Consider the following 19,649-nt stretch of genomic DNA (forward strand, 5'->3'; position numbering starts at 1 on the left):
GGACGAGACAAAGGAAGGTCTACTAGTCCATGCTTAGGAAGTTGTTTGGAATAAATAATTTCATATTTCCCAATAGTGTGTGCTTATCAAAGTAATTACTTGTTGTTGTGGAATTCTAAGGTCATTTGTGTGGCTTTGTTGTGAGTGCATGTGGTCCCAAGGTAGTTATTAAATACACATGCATCCTTGGGAAGTAATATGGTGTAAATGTTGGTATGTAGAGAGGTTTATATAAGACCCACAGGGAGAACTAATTTTATCAATTTCCATCTTAGTTGTGTTTAGAAAAAAGTTGTCTTCTACAGTTGAGCTTTGCTCCTATGTAATGGCCCATCCATTGGTTGCTTATCTATAAATTGAGAGTTCCCTTCTTACTCCTTGGCTGTTGAGTTTTTCCTCTCTTCTTTTAGAATATACCTTCTCTTCCCCTCATCTCCATCGCTTTCTTAATAAAAGTCAAAATGGAATGTAAAATAGTACATCAGCTGCTAAATCATTCTAACAGTTGATATCATATTTTCATTCCATGCTAATTGCTATTAAGAAAACAGCTGTTTTAAACTAACAAATGGTAGGTATATGCATAGTGTTGTAGTGCTATGTAGCTCAATGCTTTTGGAGCATAAACATGTTTCTTACAAAAAGGATGTCAATGCTTGGAGTTTCTATGGCAAGGATCATAAACTAAAAGCAATAACTGATATTATTGTCTGATGAAGGGGAATTGAGGGAAAAAAAAAAAACAGTGAATATAACAATTAGTAAAGAGGAAGGACAAACAATCAACACAACTTCTAATTATATAGTTTAAGAATTTGTACATAAGGAAATCTTATGCAATACGCTATCATGCAGCATTCAAGATAACTTGCTAAATGAATCATAAAACAAAACAAGCTCCATACCTTTGGTGGTAAATGATTTGATAACAAAGCATTTGTCCTCCTCAATATGAACTGAAATACAAATCAAAAAGTTTACAGCATGATGTGAGAAAATTGTCTGTTGAGCTGCTAATTGTAGTTCGCATTAGCCTTCCAGCTTCAAAGGAACACTTAAGTTGTTAACATTATTCATACATGACTAAGTCCATAAAGACGCATCTTAAAGTCAATGGCAAAAGCTGCTAATGCATGAAAGTATAGAAAGAAAACTTTGATATAACTACAAGTAGATAGGATATTCTTTAAACAGAAATTAAAACTAATAGATACAAACTCAACCACATCCGCCACTAAAAGAAATTACCTGGTTTACTTTCGCACTAAGCTCAGCAGAGCGCTCAAGACCCAATGCTCTTTCTTCTGCAGTTGCAGTAGGCTCTCTTCCACATATGATTGGTGTCTTTATTGATATGAGTGTTACATGTTCAAAAGAAATTTAGTCTAAGTTTCTACAAAAAGAGTACAGATATGCCGAACTTTGTACATAGACATATATGAAATTTTAACCACTCAATTTTGTGAAAAATGACCACAAGAAAGCACATACTGATTTCTATTAACATAACAGGAATATATATATATATATATATATACATATATTTGGCATGTAGCAGTTATATCACAACCACAAAATAAGGTACGTAGAAAGAACATTGACAATACCCTTATGTTTGATAACCATTTTTTTCTGTGTGAAGATTAATATCCAGATGTGGTTCTCTACCATATGTCACGCACGCAAAGGCAAGCATGCATGTGCACATATACACAACGCATGCACACACAATCCAGCTTTTGTTTCAGAAACAGACATGGAAGGATGACAGTTAATAAGCACACACGCATGCATGCATAGAAAGCCAATGCTCAAGCAAAGATAGAAGTTTAGAAGTAAGCCGTGTCATTTTGGATACTAAAAGCAGATAACAAAACTACATTTGTTGCATCCAGTTGCATCACAGGATGAGTAGCAATCACATGAAATGATGGATCAGTTTAAAATTGGTTTGTCTACACCAACAGCAGTGATTTGTCCACATGGGAAGACCATTCACACTTTCCAACCTTTTCCTGTACCAATAGGTAGTGTTTGGGCATGCTGTACAATGAAATTAAACAGCAGCAAAATGCACACTGCAGTCGGCTACCAACTGGATTCTCAGAATCCTTGGAGTGCAATCTCTTCAAGTTCAGCTTGGACCTGAATTCAAAGTGGTGGTCTGGGACAATACTCAAGTTTAGTTCAAGTTTACTGAAGGAAAACAAACAGTCCAAGTGTGATACTACAATTTTTTTGGTTTGGGTGATTGCATTCTAAAGTATCACAAGCTATGACGAATACTTCTGCGGTCTTATGGAGCACAAAATTTTGACAAAAAGATCAAGACAATGAAACCAAAGACCAACTAAGACTCCACTTCAAAATTCAAAATCTTGGATCAAAGTTTCACGCAATACAATGACATTGGGTGAAATTCACGGTTGAAGAGACCATTAACTCAATGGAAACAAGTTTAAACATATTTTGCTTAGTTGTATGACTTAGCATGGCTATGGTGTTGCATCTCCAACAGGCATGGAATTTGGCTGGAGTAGGGAGGTGATTTCTTAACAATCAAGATAGGGGGCAGCACTTCTCTTAATTTGCCAAATCCCATGGCAAACACATGCTGTTTATTTTCTATAACAACCATGAAGGAGTTACTCTTGGAGATTATTGGCTTCTTCTGAGTTTTCACTTAGTATTTAGGCATGCCTTATATGCAATTGGACTAATTCCGCATTTTTTAAGCCTGCAAGGTTATAGCTTCTGTCAGGATGCCCAATGCTGCCTGCAGATGCAGCATCCGTGACCCTTCAAAATAGAAAGCTTGATTGGTTGCCCATATCTTAATTAGCATCAGATCTGCCTTAATATTTTCTTCACATGTACAGACCCCAAAGCATGATCCAGGTAATATCTGCACTCCATCAGTTAGATAAGATGAGAGTAAAAAACAAAAGGAAATTCAGCCCATCACTTCATGTTATTTTTAAACAAATTGCTGCCAGGAATGAATGTATATGTGCCTTTCTTTATGTGATGATAAATGGATAGCGAATGAAACCCATCAACCCATGATGCAGCAAATTGAAAGGAAAAAATAAAATTAAAAATTAAAAAAATCTTAATGGATTAAGATGGATGCATACTAGTTTAGAGATCAAATCTCCCTCCACTAAGCCACACAATTGATATTAAAGCCCAAACATAATGGACTGTTGGTAGATACCAACGGCCAACTATGATAAACTAGTATTCACACACCACATATGCTCACAAGTCACAATCACAATTGACAGAAACCTTTCAAAAGAAAAAGAAAAAAATAAAAGTCTTCAGTCAAATCAAACAATCAGTCTATATGTCCCTATGTAAAGCTATCTTGCCCTAACATAGGCTATGAATCACCTCTAGAATATTCTAGAGAGAATTGTAGATAATTGTAGACACCCTGCCTACATTGGGAGTCCTAAGACAACGTCTGATCAGATTGGATTCAAGGGACAGTCTCCACAACTCTTACTTGCTATACATAGCATAGGACCGGACCAAACCCGACCCAAGCCCAATTTTAGCCAAAAAATCGTAAATTTCAACTTGCAACCCAAAAAGGGGGTGGACCAGGTTGCAACACAACCTGGCCCGCCCCATTTTTGTTTTTTTCACAAAAATGAGTAGCAGAAATTGGATCTCATCCGCCACATGTCAGCAGCTTGTTGTCAAGTGTAAGCAGAAATTGGATTCCTGCTTGCTGCAAGCTACCAATGCAATTTTAGTGGGACTCCACCCCTTTGACCTCTGGAAGAAAAAAATCCAATCATTCCCTTTCCTTTTACCCATTATTTAGGGGATAATGCCATGTGCCCCCCATGAAATTGTGTGGATAGTCTAACATGACACCACACACTATACGCGGAAGCTTGGAGGAGCTTAGAATTACAGCTAAGTCCTAAAAGGGGGTGAATAGGACCACTTAAAAATATGCGCCAATTAAGATCAATTAACACTTAGGCTTCCAAGCCAAGTGGGTGCAAGTACATAGACTGCAATAGGTACAACTAATTATGTTATGCAACTAGTCTCTGTGAGAGATAGATATCTGGTGTGTGCGTGTGCTATCAATTAAGCGCCTAGCATACAATCTAAATGTGCATTCATATACATTAATCAAAACCCACAAGCATAAATAGAAATTGCCTACTCCACTCCCAGCGGACGCACTCTCCTCGAGTGTATTGGATTTCACTATCCCGGAAGTTTCCAATAGGTTGACCTCTAACCTTTACAATGATTTTACAAGTTCACCACAAACCTACACGTACACACCAGTGTTGACGGACCACGTACACACCCATGTTGGTGACAGTCCTACACAAAGACTTGTACATACTCACCTGTGTTAGTGGAACACATTTCCACCTTTGTCAATGGCTCTCGCAGAGACTTACTTGGTTTTCTATAGGCTAACCAAGAACTACTACAATCATAATCTAAGGACCTACGTATACTCCCACCAAAAGGTCCCACGGAGACTTACACATATGTACCCATGTCCGGTGGCGGTCCTACAAAAGGACCTAGATGAGTTTGGATCTCAAACTCAATGGACTCTAAAACAACAACCTTACTTGTTTGATTGAGCCTCGTTGATGTGCCTTCTTGAGATGTGACTTCACTTCTTGAATCCGCTTCTCTTGTGCTCTCCCGATCTTTAAAGTCGGTCTTCTTCCGCTTCTTTAAATTGGCTATCGGCAATGATCTTCCAACTGAGATGACAAGATAATGGGAGAGAGGTTGAATCTCCTACAACTATGGGATAGTTAGTTCTGAGTAGGGATTCACCTACATGGGTATTCTAGGGAATTTAGTCAAGGATTTACCTATAGGATTGTGTCTAATCTCTAGAAAATGAGAGAGAACATGAACACATTCATAATAGAGCTTAAAATGCTCATTAGAGTGATTAATCGCAAGAAGGGTGTCATGAATCTCTTTGTTTTAGAGTCTAAGAGAGGGATAATGAGTGGAGAATCACCTAGGCTCTAATCGCACCAAAAACCCATCACTTTGCCCAAGAACCGAATGCCCTTTTATAAGAAACAAATTTACAACGGCCATAAAACAGCTATTTTGATTCAATTGAATAACCCTTTAATTCAATCGAAAAAAAATCAATTTGAAGCAGTTAGCTCGCTGGACTGTTTTAGCCACCTTCAATTGAACCAATAAGTACCTTCGATCGAATCGAGTCCTATCAACGGACTGTCAATCCAATCGAGATCCACTCGAAACTACTGAATTGGATTGTTTGTTTATCAGCAGCTCTAAACCTCTAAAGCATGTCTTCTCATGATCAAATAAAGATCCTAAGGCTATGGGATTATCAAACAAAGGTTTACTTACTAGGAAATTGATCATCTAGAGGTTAAGGTTGTTTTAGACCTAAAGGGGTCTAAGGTTAGGGTCACTAAGGCACCTCAATTTACTTGATTCTTCACTCCTTTATGCTCCAAGTCTTCATGTGTCTTCGGTCTTCGGTCTTCAGCTTCCAAGGGCTCAACCGACTCACTGACACACGTGATTGACAAACAAGTGCTCTTACATCCCACACCTAAGCAACCTTCAAAGTCCCAATGATTATCCAAAAACCCATTGCTTTCAAGCAAAGGGCCTTTGAACTCTAATGCCTTCTCTACACTCTTTCCTCATTCCCTCTCCCTTTGCTTTATAAAACAGGAGTCCATCCCATGGGGATTCCACCTTGTGAAAGAGGAGTAACTAGCATTGAGAAAAGAGAATGGTGTCAAGTTTCTAAGACTCCTTAAATCATTGTACAGTACAAACTAGCAAGGAAGAGCGCCTCAAGTTCAACCCACAAATTTTTTAGAAACAGCTTATAAACCACTGCCAATAGAGGATTTTGGGAATTCTTCTTTCCATCCCTACTCTCTAGAATCAAGGCCCTCTGTTGAGAAAAAGAAGACAGTCACTAGACAGAGTTTACGTACACTATGTTGCTACATTTCCACCGTCTCTACACAATCTTTCTTTCACATATTATTATTTCATTACTTTATTTTTGTAGAGTAGGACTTTTTCCTACAGCTTAATCCTAAAACCTAATTTCTGTTAGGTAGAGATCACGTGCAAGCGTAAGCGGAGAAGGTGCTCAACACCTTCCTTCTCCATAATCGATAACTTGCTTCGGATCTTTCGAAAACTAGACCATAAATGGAGTAATCAGATCAACTCTCCAATCCAAACATTTGAATTATTTGGCTATACATATTCTAGCCTTCCTTAGATTCTAAGATTTTGGCTAGTGGTGACTCTGTCCTACAAAATGTTTGACGGCACGTTTGTTGGTGTTTCACAAGAATATTCTAAGCGTAATTCTCATTGGTCCAAATTGCCAGCCTACTTAAAATAAATCTATACTTGCAAATAAAAAGGAGAATAACCAAAGTTGGAAACTAACATAAAGAGTTTCATATCAACTACAGCTCTACATACATGAAGCTTTTTTTCCCCTTGACAAGCATGGGCTCAACCTAAGACCTCAATGTTGAAACTCATTCTTTCCACCACTGAGGCATAGGATCGAACACTCTATATATACCAATCATGGTGCTGTATGTATATAATTGTACGTTATACACAATCTTTAAGACTCACATCAAGATCCAGGCCCCAAGGTAGAGAACAGATTGGCATGCAGGTTTATAAATGAGATCCAATTGGACTTGTGGGCCCCACAGTCCAATCAGTTGGCCTAAATAGATGTGTCCAACTGAATTACTGGACATCAAAGTCCAACTGGATCCTCCATAAGGGAGGGATGGATCACACGCATGTTAAGTGATGGATCACATGCATGTTAATGTGGGTCCACTTTAGCCCTCCTTTGATATACACAAGTGATGCGTGGCCTGGATGCATCAACTCACTTCGTAATAACGACGAAAATATGCTGCATCTCCCAATACTCCAGGATTGGTAAAGTTAACCATGGCAAAAAACTCCTCCAAATCATTCTGCAAGAGAGAAAACTCAATGAATCAACAAGTAACAAGAGCTTCAAAGACGCATCAAGGAGCAGGGAATATGAGCTATTACCTGCATCGGGGTTCCTGACAATAAAATGCGACGGCAGCACGGAAGAGCAGCCAGTGCCTGATACATAGCCACATTTGTGAACTTAATGAGATAATGAACGGTATTCTAATGCCCGGTCGAAATAATAGAAGTATCCCATACATACCCGATTTGTCAATGTCTGGTCATTTTTTAGCCTATGAGCCTCATCACATATGAGAAGGTCACAGCATCCACTTTTCTCGAACTTTGCTGAATGCATTCGAAATGTCTCGTAAGATATAATTAATACCTGGAATCTTGCAATCATCAGCACCTAACAGATTGAAATGCAGACAGTCCCACACAAACCATTCAAATGGAATGCACAATCAATATAAGGCAGTAAAAATTTGCCTGATAAGGGCTGCAAGGTGTTAGGAAACTATCAACACCCGAAACAACATCAGCTCGGGTGCTTTCACATAGAGAAATAAGCTGAACTCTCCCCCCAACCCATTTATTAATCTCAGACTCCCAATTGCTGACAAGGCTTGTGGGGGTAACAATCATTGCCCTTTTAACCATCGGTTTTCCATCAAATCCCTGGTGAAGAAGAGTATACAGCAGTGTGATTGACTGTAATGTCTTTCCGAGACTGCACAAATTACACACATAAAAGCTAAACATAGGATCCAAGAATATGACAACAGACTACAGAAGCAGAATGATACAGTGTATAGTGCCACTTGAAATTCCATAATTGATGGACACTTACCCCATATCATCCGCTAGAATGCATCCTGCAATTCCAGCAGAACTGGATAGGCCAGAAACGCATTCGAACATAAACTGCACCCCTTCTCTGCATAAAAAGATAAAGCAGTTTGTTCATTAACCACGAGAGCAAGATAAATGCAGAAATGGAACTGCCAGATAACTTTGCTGTAGAAAGGTTTGATGAACATGCTTGAGAATCTACATCTGGAAATGATATAAACCTATTAAGTAAAAGGTTGTAGTTAGTGACAAATAAGGAGATCAAGCATTATTAGCAATCACCAAGTGAGGGTCACCTGTTCGGTTATAGCTTATACACCATAAATAAATAAACAACGAAAGTTAGTGGAAACATGGCTAGAATGGAATGCTTATGCATGTAGTTTCCTAGCAATTGAAATAATCAGGGTAAGAGGTAACAGAGAAACATGAAGCATCCAAATACACATGGAATTAGAGAAATTTATCAGTAACGATTTGTAGCAGGAAGCAAAAGCACAAACTGGGAAACAACATACTTCAACAAGTCAAGAAACTGCCACCACATGGGTATCCCTACAAATATGTATTACAAAATAAAATTTATATGCATAGTTGTGACTTAAAAAAATAAAGAACAACAAGCGTCTGCTGTCAAACTTATATATTTTGAAAAAACAAAAATACCACTGACCTAAAAACCAGCAAATTCAGTGAGAGTAAATATGGATTTTATTAATTGTTGTGCTATTGATCACTGATGGTAAAGGTCTGAAGAGAGAGCAAAGAGTCATCAAGCCATATCTCAGATATGAGATAACAGACTAGAGACTGAAGTACATTAATCAAAACTAGCTGTTCGGATCATAAATATCCATAAGATAACAGACCATGGTTTTGAAAAACAACATGGTGGCTGCTAAAATGGTATAGTCCCCAACAGGATGCATTATGTCACTGTATAGGAGGATACATCTACATGCAAGGCTGTTCTTTGCTAGAAAACGCACTTCTCTTTGTTAATAGACCACGAAAACATTATAACAACCAATGTAACAGGCACTTCATATTGTTATTTTTTTTGGTTAATATTCTTTTTTCTTCTCTTACTTTTCCTAAACACCACTATAACAGCTATTACAGTCGCACAGTAACACCCCTTGGCATTCATATCAGCATAGCACTGATTTTTTAAGACCTGCAGTACTAACTGCCACAGTGGGACTGCACCTAAACTTCACTGAGCACACATAACACACCTTAAAATTTGAAATGAGAGAGTAACAAATACCTTTGATGAGGACGAAGAAAACGTACGAGCAACGGATCTACCACTATCTGAGCCAAACCCCCACCACCCTCTTCAGATTCCTCAGCCTGCCACAAAACCAGTGGCTCAACCCCAGGGGGCAGAGGCTCACTCTCCTCCAATCCATCTTTTTCAATAACAGTGGTAATACTAAAACGGTTGTTAATTGCAACCAATGCTGGCCTTGAAGAGCCCCAGGGCACAAACTTCTTACGTGCCCAAAGGCGTCGGACAAGCTCTCCGTTCTGATCTCTGTACCCATTTGAACATGGAGGTTTGAATGGTTTTCGAGCAACCGCCGCACCTTCTGACACTGAGAGTACTCGAGGAAGTAACGGTTGCCTTTTCACGACAAGGTTCCCCCTGTCAAAACACGAAGAAAAATTATGTAAATGAAATACAATTTGCTCAGTAAAGAACAGGAAAAAGCTCATGTTTACAGTGTTCACAGATTCAAGTGTATAACTAATCCCCACCACACAAAGACAGAGCTAACAATACTGATGCATGACAAGTTGACAACTGCTAAAATTGTAAATTTCAGCTATTATTGTAGCGCATGTGCAGGGGAGAAGGTCTCAAGTCCAACCAGTTGGACCAGAAGTTTTAATCACCCAGCAGATAACTTCCAACCTATGAAATAAGTGCGACATCCAACCCTTCCAATCCAGGTATTCAATAACAATAACAGTGGCCATGCCCATAACGGCCACCGCCGTTACCGTTATGATACGGACTGTAATGGCTATTACGGCCTCTCTTTTTTCTTTTTTTTTAACCTGTTTCGGCCCCATTATGGACGTGGGTCATTCTTTCCATAACGGCTGTTACGTAATCGTTTTGGAATACCTTGCATCCAATATGTTGGCCCCATCCTAAGGATCACCTACTGCAAAAAATCAGCTCCAGCTACTTATCCAGTGGGCTACGCCATAGAAAACAATGTCTAGCCATTGATAAATAGCAAAATGCAAGTTTGGTCCACTCAATGAGTGGGGCATGGCTAATTTTTGCATAAGGCAATCATCATGGTGGGTCCAACCTATTGCATCAATTGGATGTCACATGCACGTGAAAGCTTAGAAGTTATCAGCCACGTGAACCGTAATTTGTACTCCAACCAATTGGACTTGTGATGCAGACATCAGTGGGGCACCCTTTAGAGTGTACCAAAGGAGGAGGCGTCGTCAACAGAGTACAGGAGCAGAGGAGTTGATGTGGATAGATGCAGGGTCCATCGAACCAATTTTCTGACGTGCTACTAGTGCAAGAGGGCATGACCGCACCCTAACCGCAGGCCATGGAGCGGATTTCACACCATGTCGCACGGGTGTTTTAGTTTTAGGCGTTTTTGTTATTTTCCTTGTTTTTAGGGCTTTTTGTGCACTTTTTTTTATATTTTTATTATTTTTCTTGTTTTTAAGGGTTTTAGTGCACTTTTACTTTTTCCATAGCCTATATATATACACTGTGAGAAACCCTATTTTATTTAGTGAATGAATGAGAATTCATATGCTTTCTTCCTCTTTTACCGAAGAGATTAAGGTTTCAGGATTGGCCCTTGGGTATTGAAGATTCCACCCCGGTTTCAAAATTTCCTTCTTTTTAGGTCTTCGAGGTGCGGGAAAAGATAAGAACTTGTCATCTTCTCTTCTTTGATGCCGTAACCCATCTCTTCTTCATCTCTTTCGTTCCACTCGGGATTTATTTATTTTTTGTTTGAATGGAAAATAGAGATGGCTAGTCAGGAGAATCAGATCCTAACCCGATTGTGGACCGGTTTATGCTACATCAGGGATATCCATGTATCCATGTCCTCCCTTTTTACCGTTTACGTGATTTTATACTAAAAGGCATGATCCTGATGGAATGATTTCATCATTGTGTTGAGATTTGCTTAATCGATGTGATTGATAACAGTTAGTTGATTAATTTTATTATTTGAATCTCGTCAACCTGATTATACATCCATCTATGGTTAGGCCAACACATGTCCCTGCATCAACTTGAGACTGCTGCGCAAGTACAAATGTCTTACCAATAAAACCGATGTGAATGATTGAGAAGATGGAAGGTTGGAAAATAGATGGCTAGAAAGAATTGAGGGTTGAAATCACTGAAAGCCAAGGTTTCATGGAGAGAGACGTGCGTACCACACAAGAAGAAGCACCGCACTTCTAGTATTTTCAGTCATGGGAATAAGGGGAAAAGAACTCTTCTTTTCTTTTCAATAATCTTATCTTTCTAATAATATGACCATATGGCATCTACAAGGTTGTGTGCGTGTAGAAGACTCAAAACCCTAAAATTCCTACAAAATCTAGATTGTACATGTAATCTACTCTCAAATCTAAAAATACTCCAATAACTTTCCCAATAAGTGATATGATACCATCTACTCTCAAATCTAAAAATACTCCAATAACTTTCTCCTGTGAATTGCATCAGTTAAGACTTCTTTTGCATTTTACAGTCCATTTGATGGCAACCAGTCGAATGTTTAGCAGTATCCATTTTGACTAACTTTTCAACCATGGGCAATCCATGGTTGAGTCTACTGGCTGTACAGAACGACAATCAACCCTGCCATGTGGATGTTGAAAGGGTGGCTCTATCATATTATGATAGAGACAACTCATTTGTTTCTCCCAACTTTCCTGAAGAAAAAATGAGTAATAACTAATCCCTTAAATCTCCTATAGGAAAACCAACACTAACAAACCTGTGTCTGAAGTTTCCCAAATAAACTAGGAAGCAACTAAAGACAAATTTATTTAAAAAATTCAACCACATAAGTAACATAACTTAATAGCACTCTTTAAAAAATGCCCCTAAATACCAGCAAAAAACAGGAAAACAGATATTTTAAAATAATGCCAAGCCCTATTAACTCCATAAAACTGTTCTAAATAAAAGAAAACCTTCATTGACCACAAGACAATAGCCCCAAATCCACGTCTAAAAAAAAGGTGAATCCACCCCTAAATCCATCACAACCTTCACTAGATCATCATAACTCACTCAATTCATGTCATGGCCACATCCTCGTGTGCTCATTTGAAAGATAACTCAGTAGTCGTTCAAATGGAACTATTTTTGTCCTACTCAGTCGGATGTCATTTAGCACCCTAGGGTGGCCAAAAGACAAAAATAAGGGAACTTGAGAACTATTATTAACCAATCCCATACAACTACTGATACCAGTGGAGCTCACCAAATAGACCAAACAGTTCATTTGAGCAATCAACATCCAATATGAGCTGCATCAAACACTCGTTTCAGAAATTCCATGTTCAAATGTGTGTTGCATTCCAGCCCCACCATCTATGGAGCTGAGATATTGGTGCACTAGCTTTTCATTATACACTGTCTGCACTGGAGTGGGGCTCAAAAAGTGAAAAGTCTGTGCTTACATAGTTTACACCAGGAAGTTAGTGTACACCAATCATCCACCATCCACCTACACTAACATGAATCACTTCACATTCCAAGCGGGATTTGAATATCCCACATTGAAAGGCCTGTTGGGATTCCTTCTCACTATCCGTGGATGCTGAGAGTCTGATGTACGCCAACTTCGCGGCAAATGCATTTTAGGACAACAAAACCCGACCGTTTTGAGACCTTTCATGGACAGCACCTGCTGACCAGATTGAGCGCCACGGAGAACACTGAAAGCCCTTGTAACCAATCTTCCACTGCACATGAACCGTGAGCAGGAACCCCAACACACATCTAAAAATGGGATTCCAGACTAATTTGAAAGCCTCGCTTCGAACCGAGCACCGGGATTGTCCCCCACTGTCCATGGACAGTGGTAGATGCGTGTAATACTACTCCCGGCGCAAATTAGGGCAGCCAAATTCAACCAACCCGACGGCATTCACAGACAGAAACCCTACACTAAAATCGAAGGGGATTTGAAACGATCAATCAAAATTCGGTGAGATGAATGTGAAATTCGAGGCGCCTGATTGATCGAATTTGAGGACGGGAGGAAATGGATCTAGCGTACCTTACGAGAGCAGCAACGTTCTGCGATTTCCTGTCTTCATCGGACGGTGGAGAATCAGCAGATGATTCCTCCTGGTCTTGTTGAGATTCTCCATCACCTTCTTCGTATTCATCGTCATCAGAGCCACTGCAATGAGAATCGGAAGAAAGGAAATCGTCTTCTTCTTCCATGGAAATGGAGGGTTTGGCTTTCCCCGCCCTAGGATAGGATCTATTTAAATTCCAAGGATTGGCGCCATTAACCGGATTTACGATAATACCCCTGTCATTGAAGAGAATGACAGATGAATCCGAAATTTCGCAAGTTTGCATGGCAAGTCTTCCACCGTACGACAAGTCGAATCGTGGCACGCGTGCCAAAATGACGTATGATGAAAGATCTGATCCATTCATTAGGTGGGCGAAAGGCGTAATGAGAAAAATGAAGGGTTGGAAAGAAGATGACCAAGGGCGTGGTGATCCCTAACGGTGGCGCCACTGTGATGTATGTGCCTTACATCCACACCATCCATTTTGACGGCTCATTTTAGAGCATGATCCAAAAAATGAAGCAGATCCAAATCTTAGGTGGACCATACACTCCTGATTAAATCCCTATCATTAAAAACTTAAAACTTCATGGGGCCAACGGAACATTCATTTGCCATCCAAACAGTTGATAAGGTCAAGCATGCAGAGAAAGAGACCACATAAATATCGGTACTTTTGTAAACCACGAGAAGTTTTTAATAGCCAATTACCATTGTTTAGTGTATTATAGCCCACCTGAGTTTTGGTTCAGCTTCATTTTTGGGATCACACCGCAATATGAATTTTAAAAAAGGATGGAGATCATGGATATAAGGCGCATGCATCACGGTGGCCCTGGTAAGGGATCCACCGAAGCTGCGTCCGATGACCAACGGGTACGGTTTGGCTGGTGACCCGAACAGCCGCAAGCTAGCTGGTGTCAACCAATGGTGGGTCCCAGAGAGTGTTGACACCAGCTAGCTCACTGGTGTTGAGTCCATCCGACTACAACCGACAATCAAGAGAGAATCATAGGCACGTTACGTGGTACCCATCATTAGTGTTGAACATGGCTTGAGTCAGCTTCGTTAGCTCGCTTCACTCCTCCCGACTCAAAATTGAATTTAGGATTAGTCAAGCTAGCTTTTGAAGCTCGGAGAAAATTTGAGCCAAGTTTAAGCTTGCTAGAGCAAGACTCAATTCAGCTTGAACCCTAATTGAAATTGACTTTGATAAAATCAGCTCGATCATTCAGTCATTTTGATCTTGATGTTGCTCATTGAGTATTTGATTAAGTACTTCAATTAATGTTGTTATTTGAATTGATATCATATTAGGGTATTATCAAAATATATTCGAGAAAAGATTTAAGAAATGAATTCTAAAAAAAATAAAAAATTTACAATGTATGATTGCCCTCATATATTAATTTTGATACTACTCACCAAGTGTTTAATAAAATGTATGCAAAGCGTTCTTACTAATTTATATTTGAAGTGTGGAAAATTGAAAATGTAATCTATATATTTGAGAAAATGTTACACAGGCTCAAATTTGACTCGATTTATGGCTTGAGCCATTGATGAATTGAGCCGAGTTTGAATTGGGGTACTTGCTTGTTGTCCAAGCTGAGCTTAGTTGTGCCAAGTTCAACTCGATTCGACTTGTGTACGTCTGTACTCATCATGCTAGGATGTCCTCGGGCAATTACTTCCATTCGAGGGCCTACACATTCACGGTGCCCCTTGCAATCGGTGAGCAGCAAGGTACACACATATGCCAACGTTGCACGTTTGAAGGGGGGTGAAAACTTCCAAAACAGCTGAAACCCGAAACCATGCAGTATCGCAATAGTCTAATAGAGTATTCAACCAAAAAGAAGAGAGAGAGGGAGAGATGGAGTTTCAAATGGCTTTTCATGTTTTATCTACTTATTTACTTATTTTTATTTATTTTTTACTTCTCTCAAAGAGTGTTTTAGACTCCAACTGGAATTAAGTCTGTCAATGCACAGCAATGGCCCATAGGCTTTCAGCCTGCTCATTTCAGACCCGGCTTGGGCTGGATTTCTAAGCCCAAACTCGTCACCGGGCTTGAAATTAAAGTTTGTTTGATAACCTGGCCAAGTGAATACCCATAACCATGTGGAGCTTCAAATGAGTGCCTACTCTACGCCATGAAATGGTTGTTACATGTTATGGTATTTGGTATTCATGTATGATTTAAAATAAAAATAAAAATGAATCACTTAATTAATTTAAAAGATCTTGCAGCATGAAAACTATAGCTTTTATAATCTAACCATAAAGGAACTCAATTAAGTTATGAGCGCATGCTTAGCCCATATGCAATTCCACATGTGGATGCGACTGCTAACATGGACGGTTTCTGAGACATCCAAGCCGTGCATTATGTGGGTTCCATATTTAAATGATATCTCATAAGTGATATGCACACAAAGTTGTAAACTCATCTTTGGACAACAAAATGTATGAAAAATATTAATTTATACGAAATTCCAATGACTTAGTCTCAATATACACAAGGACTTGTCAAGGAGGAGGGTATGAAAATTCTTGTTTACGAAGAGATTTCAATATCTCAATCTCAACATACGCATGGATTCATTGAAAAGTTGCTGAGTATCACGGATTGATTAGTAAGGATTACCCAACGATATTCACTTTTTAATATATGCTTTTATACTGCTCAGCTGGAAGTTTGGACAAGTGGGACCACATTGTTTGATCAAGATCATTGATTACTAGGTTGCCTATCCTTTGATCGTGGATCCAACGAAACAACATAGGACATTTAGATTTGACTTGAAAATATTACCCGATAATTCCCATATATATACATATTCAAGATTTATTTTAAGATTCTCTGTACTAACATCAACATGTAAACCAAAGGACAAAGTACCCCCTCCGGGGGAGGGCGGGTTGCCAGCTCTGTTCACCTCTGGGATACTAGGGAAATTGTTACTGACACTGACGCATGTGCGCATGCATGTAACACCATCTTTTTAAGTTACAACCTTTTCTGGAACAAATAAAATGTTGACCGGATTCACATTAAGTAGGCCCATAACCACACGTGGCCTGTATCCTCAAATAAAAAACAAAAAAACCAGTGGTCACGGTGGATTCACATAAACATCATCGTGATGCCCACTTGAACCGCCGACTCCTTTGCGTATGTTGGCAGACACCAAGGTAAGCTAACAATAATTATTTAGATTAATGATGTAGTCAATTGAAAATTGTATTTGTTATGGGCAAAAATGATCTGACCAAGAGCGACTAGTGTGAGAGAGAACCTATATATATACATATTCAAGATCAACTGGATTCACATTAAGTAGGGCCATAACCACACATGGCCTGTATCCTCGAATAAAAAACAATAAAAAAAACCAGTGGTCACGGTGGATTCACATAAACATCATCGCGAGGCCCACTTGAACCACCGACTCCTTTGCTCACGTCGGCAGACACCAAGGTAAGCTAACAATAATAATTTGGATTAATGATGTAGTCAATTGAAAATTGTATTTGTCATGGGTGAAAATGGACTGACCAAGAGTGACTAGTGTGAGAGAGAGAACACAAAGCATTTCAAATGAGGTAGTTCGGCGCCGACAATCGAGCACAACCCTACAAGCAGCTCAACGCTGACAATCGAGCACGACCCCTACAAGTAGCTCGACGACCCGACCAATAGCGAAGGGTCTAACTGTGGTCGACCTCTTGGTATCGGACTAACAAACTATCATAAGGATCAACCCAACCTACCTCGAAGGAATGCTCAACCACAATAGACAGTTCGACTTTGGAAGATCGGCCTTGACCCTCTGACTTATAGGATGACCTCGACCATTTACCCTGATTTTTTCGGATCCCAACCACTCAGAGATCTAATCAAAGAGATCTCTGCCGAGAATCTTGAAAGATAACCGCGACACATTAGGGAAAAGATTCCCTCTATAATATGCACCAACCAAGTAGGGAGATTACCAGCTACGTCACTAGCATCTAACAACTATAAATAAGAGCCTTACCTATAATAAAAAGGTACGCACGAATTACACATCTTAAACCATGTGTTGGACTAGACCTAGTTTGCCCACATTTACTTTGACATCGAAGGGTCCCCTATTGTAGCCAGGGTCTCCATTGTTGTCTCATTTTGTAGGTCCACAAAGGGTCTAAGGAGGGCGTCGGGATTTCAGCATCAACAGTATTGTCTCCCCCTCATTTTGAGGCGAGACTATTCCCTACGGATGCATGCAATAACCCACAACTATGTGCATCGGGTAATGCCGGAGATGGGAGCCGAACCCACGCTTGTAGGGAGTAGGGCTGTCAACAGAACCTGGGGTAGGTCTTGGTCCGGATTTTGAACTGTTTTGAATTGAGTCGTCGGGCGGGCCTATTCAAAATTTTGATTTTGTCATGCTCAAGCCCGGCCCATTCACACCCTTGTCGACGTTGATATGTAAGGATTATCCTTTTGTTGTGATTATAGGACAGGCGAGGCTCATTTTTATTATGGTGCCCGCCTGAATGAGTGTAAATTGTAATTTCGACGTGAACAAAGTTTAATGTGGTGTGCTCTCACTTTTCTAAAGAAAAGAACAAAAACAAAAACAAAAAAGAAAGATGGGTAACCCAACAATGTTCACTTTTTAATGCTTATATGTTCCTCGGCTAAAAGTTTAAACAAGTGAAATCATACTATTTGATCAAGACAGTTGATTATCCCCAAAGAATTTTCCATGATAGATGTCTATTATCCTTTGACAGTGGATCCAACAAAACAACAAACTTTATAATATTACGTGATAATTCACATATATGCATATTTAAGTTCGGTCAAGATCAGTTTGAGCAGAGCATACCCAAACCTGGCTTGTATGTTAATAAGACTTTAAAAAATAAAAATAAATAAATAAATCCATCAAGCCTGGAACCCCTGTTGATACATGGATTTGCTAAAGCCAACATGGAGACTATTCATATGTTTGTGCATAAATGACCCGTTCACCTATCACGTGACACGGATTTTAAGTGTCACTCAAGTAGCTACAATGGAACAGACATACATCAAGTGGGATCTACTAATTTGTAGGCCCACTGTGGATGGAGCATAGGCCAAATTAACATCAAGCTAACTTAACGGTCCTGACCATATAAGTGGTGGATATTAACTGGAAGGTGGTCCAACTTTGCATAAGATGAGTGTAAGATTTGGTCTGGCCCACTGATCAAGTGGACCACAACCATATAGAGAATTAATCCATATGAGAGTCTAAAAGAGTCGCTGAGGTCAAAATCAAACATGGCCTTTTAAGTAAATGGACCAAGACCGGGTTAAAACCCACCCACCCCACCCATGTAGGTGCTAAACGGTCCAACCCAACTCAAAACCCAAAACATAGCAATAAAGTGCATGTAAGTTTATATGAATCCGCTGATGAAGCAGATCTACTCTCCCATTAGCATTATATTCCATTCTCAAATTGGAGTATGATCATGCAAAGTTGGTTACATTGGTAGAGTCGGCTTAGGGTTGATGAATTTTAGGGCCTGCTTGGATACCAACATATTAGTTACTTTTTCTACTTGCGGAAGTAGATGGGTAACTTGTTTGAGATAAGTTTGGTTCAAGATCAATTATAAGTAACCTTTTTTTACTTAAAGTTAATCATTTCATTCTAATAAGTAGAAGCCAAGATAAGTTACTTGAGGCATAAGTAGCTTATCCAGAGAGACTTATGATCTAAATGGCTCCTTAAGTGTCTGTTTGTTTATATGGAGTTTGTATGAAAAAAATCCCTTTATTCGATATTTTCTCGTGTTGCAATCTTTATTTGATATTTTCTGTTATATTGCAATGAAAGTAGTAAAGTTCAGAAAGCAATCATTAACATCATTCATAATTATAACTTGCCAATGTAAGATATCACGTAATTTCTTGTCCAGTGACTCTAAAATTTTCACTTATAGAACAAATATACTTTTAAAGATAAAATTGATTTTTCAATAGCGTTAATGGAAATAATCATTATGGTTATACATTTTGACACAGTAAATTCCTCTTAAATAAATAATATCATATGAGGCGGTGATGGTAAATGCATGAAATGCCCAGGGCAACCTGGCGTAACCTAAAGGCTCAATCCAAGTCACTCAATCCAATCCTTATGACATTATCGTCCACCCAATAGTCCAATCTTCGATCAGCTTCATTTAATCCCAGCATTAGCATCACACAACATTTATCCCCTTCTCACCCCCGATTATCGCACCATCAATATTGCATTGTATGACATTAAGCACATAATTGATTCGAGCGCATGCTTTGTGGCCCATCGATATAATCGGATCTGGCCTATCAAAAACTTTAATCGATTAATCTACTCACGACAAGTGGGTAGTCAAAGTGGATTTACTCGACCGAAACAACAACCTATGTCGGCGTTGCATTTAAC

General features: G+C 39.3%; 1 protein-coding gene across 1 annotated transcript in view; it reads right to left on the bottom strand.

Annotated features, from left to right (window-relative positions):
* Positions 1-13,361, bottom strand: part of LOC131242474 (protein CHROMATIN REMODELING 25) — a 31,207-nt gene extending 17,846 nt beyond the window's left edge. Inside the window, exons 1-9 of the mRNA XM_058241126.1 lie at positions 13,146-13,361; positions 9,113-9,493; positions 7,841-7,927; positions 7,480-7,720; positions 7,250-7,375; positions 7,105-7,161; positions 6,936-7,022; positions 1,249-1,344; positions 906-956 (exon numbers count right to left, since the gene is read on the bottom strand). Coding sequence (XP_058097109.1) covers positions 906-956; positions 1,249-1,344; positions 6,936-7,022; positions 7,105-7,161; positions 7,250-7,375; positions 7,480-7,720; positions 7,841-7,927; positions 9,113-9,493; positions 13,146-13,315 — 1,296 coding nt within the window. The 5' untranslated portion in view covers positions 13,316-13,361. The remainder of the gene's footprint in view (positions 1-905; positions 957-1,248; positions 1,345-6,935; positions 7,023-7,104; positions 7,162-7,249; positions 7,376-7,479; positions 7,721-7,840; positions 7,928-9,112; positions 9,494-13,145) is intronic.
* Between the last annotated feature and the right edge of the window lie 6,288 nt (positions 13,362-19,649).

This window comes from Magnolia sinica, chromosome 4 (genome assembly GCF_029962835.1).
Source record: "Magnolia sinica isolate HGM2019 chromosome 4, MsV1, whole genome shotgun sequence".
NCBI lineage: Eukaryota > Viridiplantae > Streptophyta > Magnoliopsida > Magnoliales > Magnoliaceae > Magnolia > Magnolia sinica.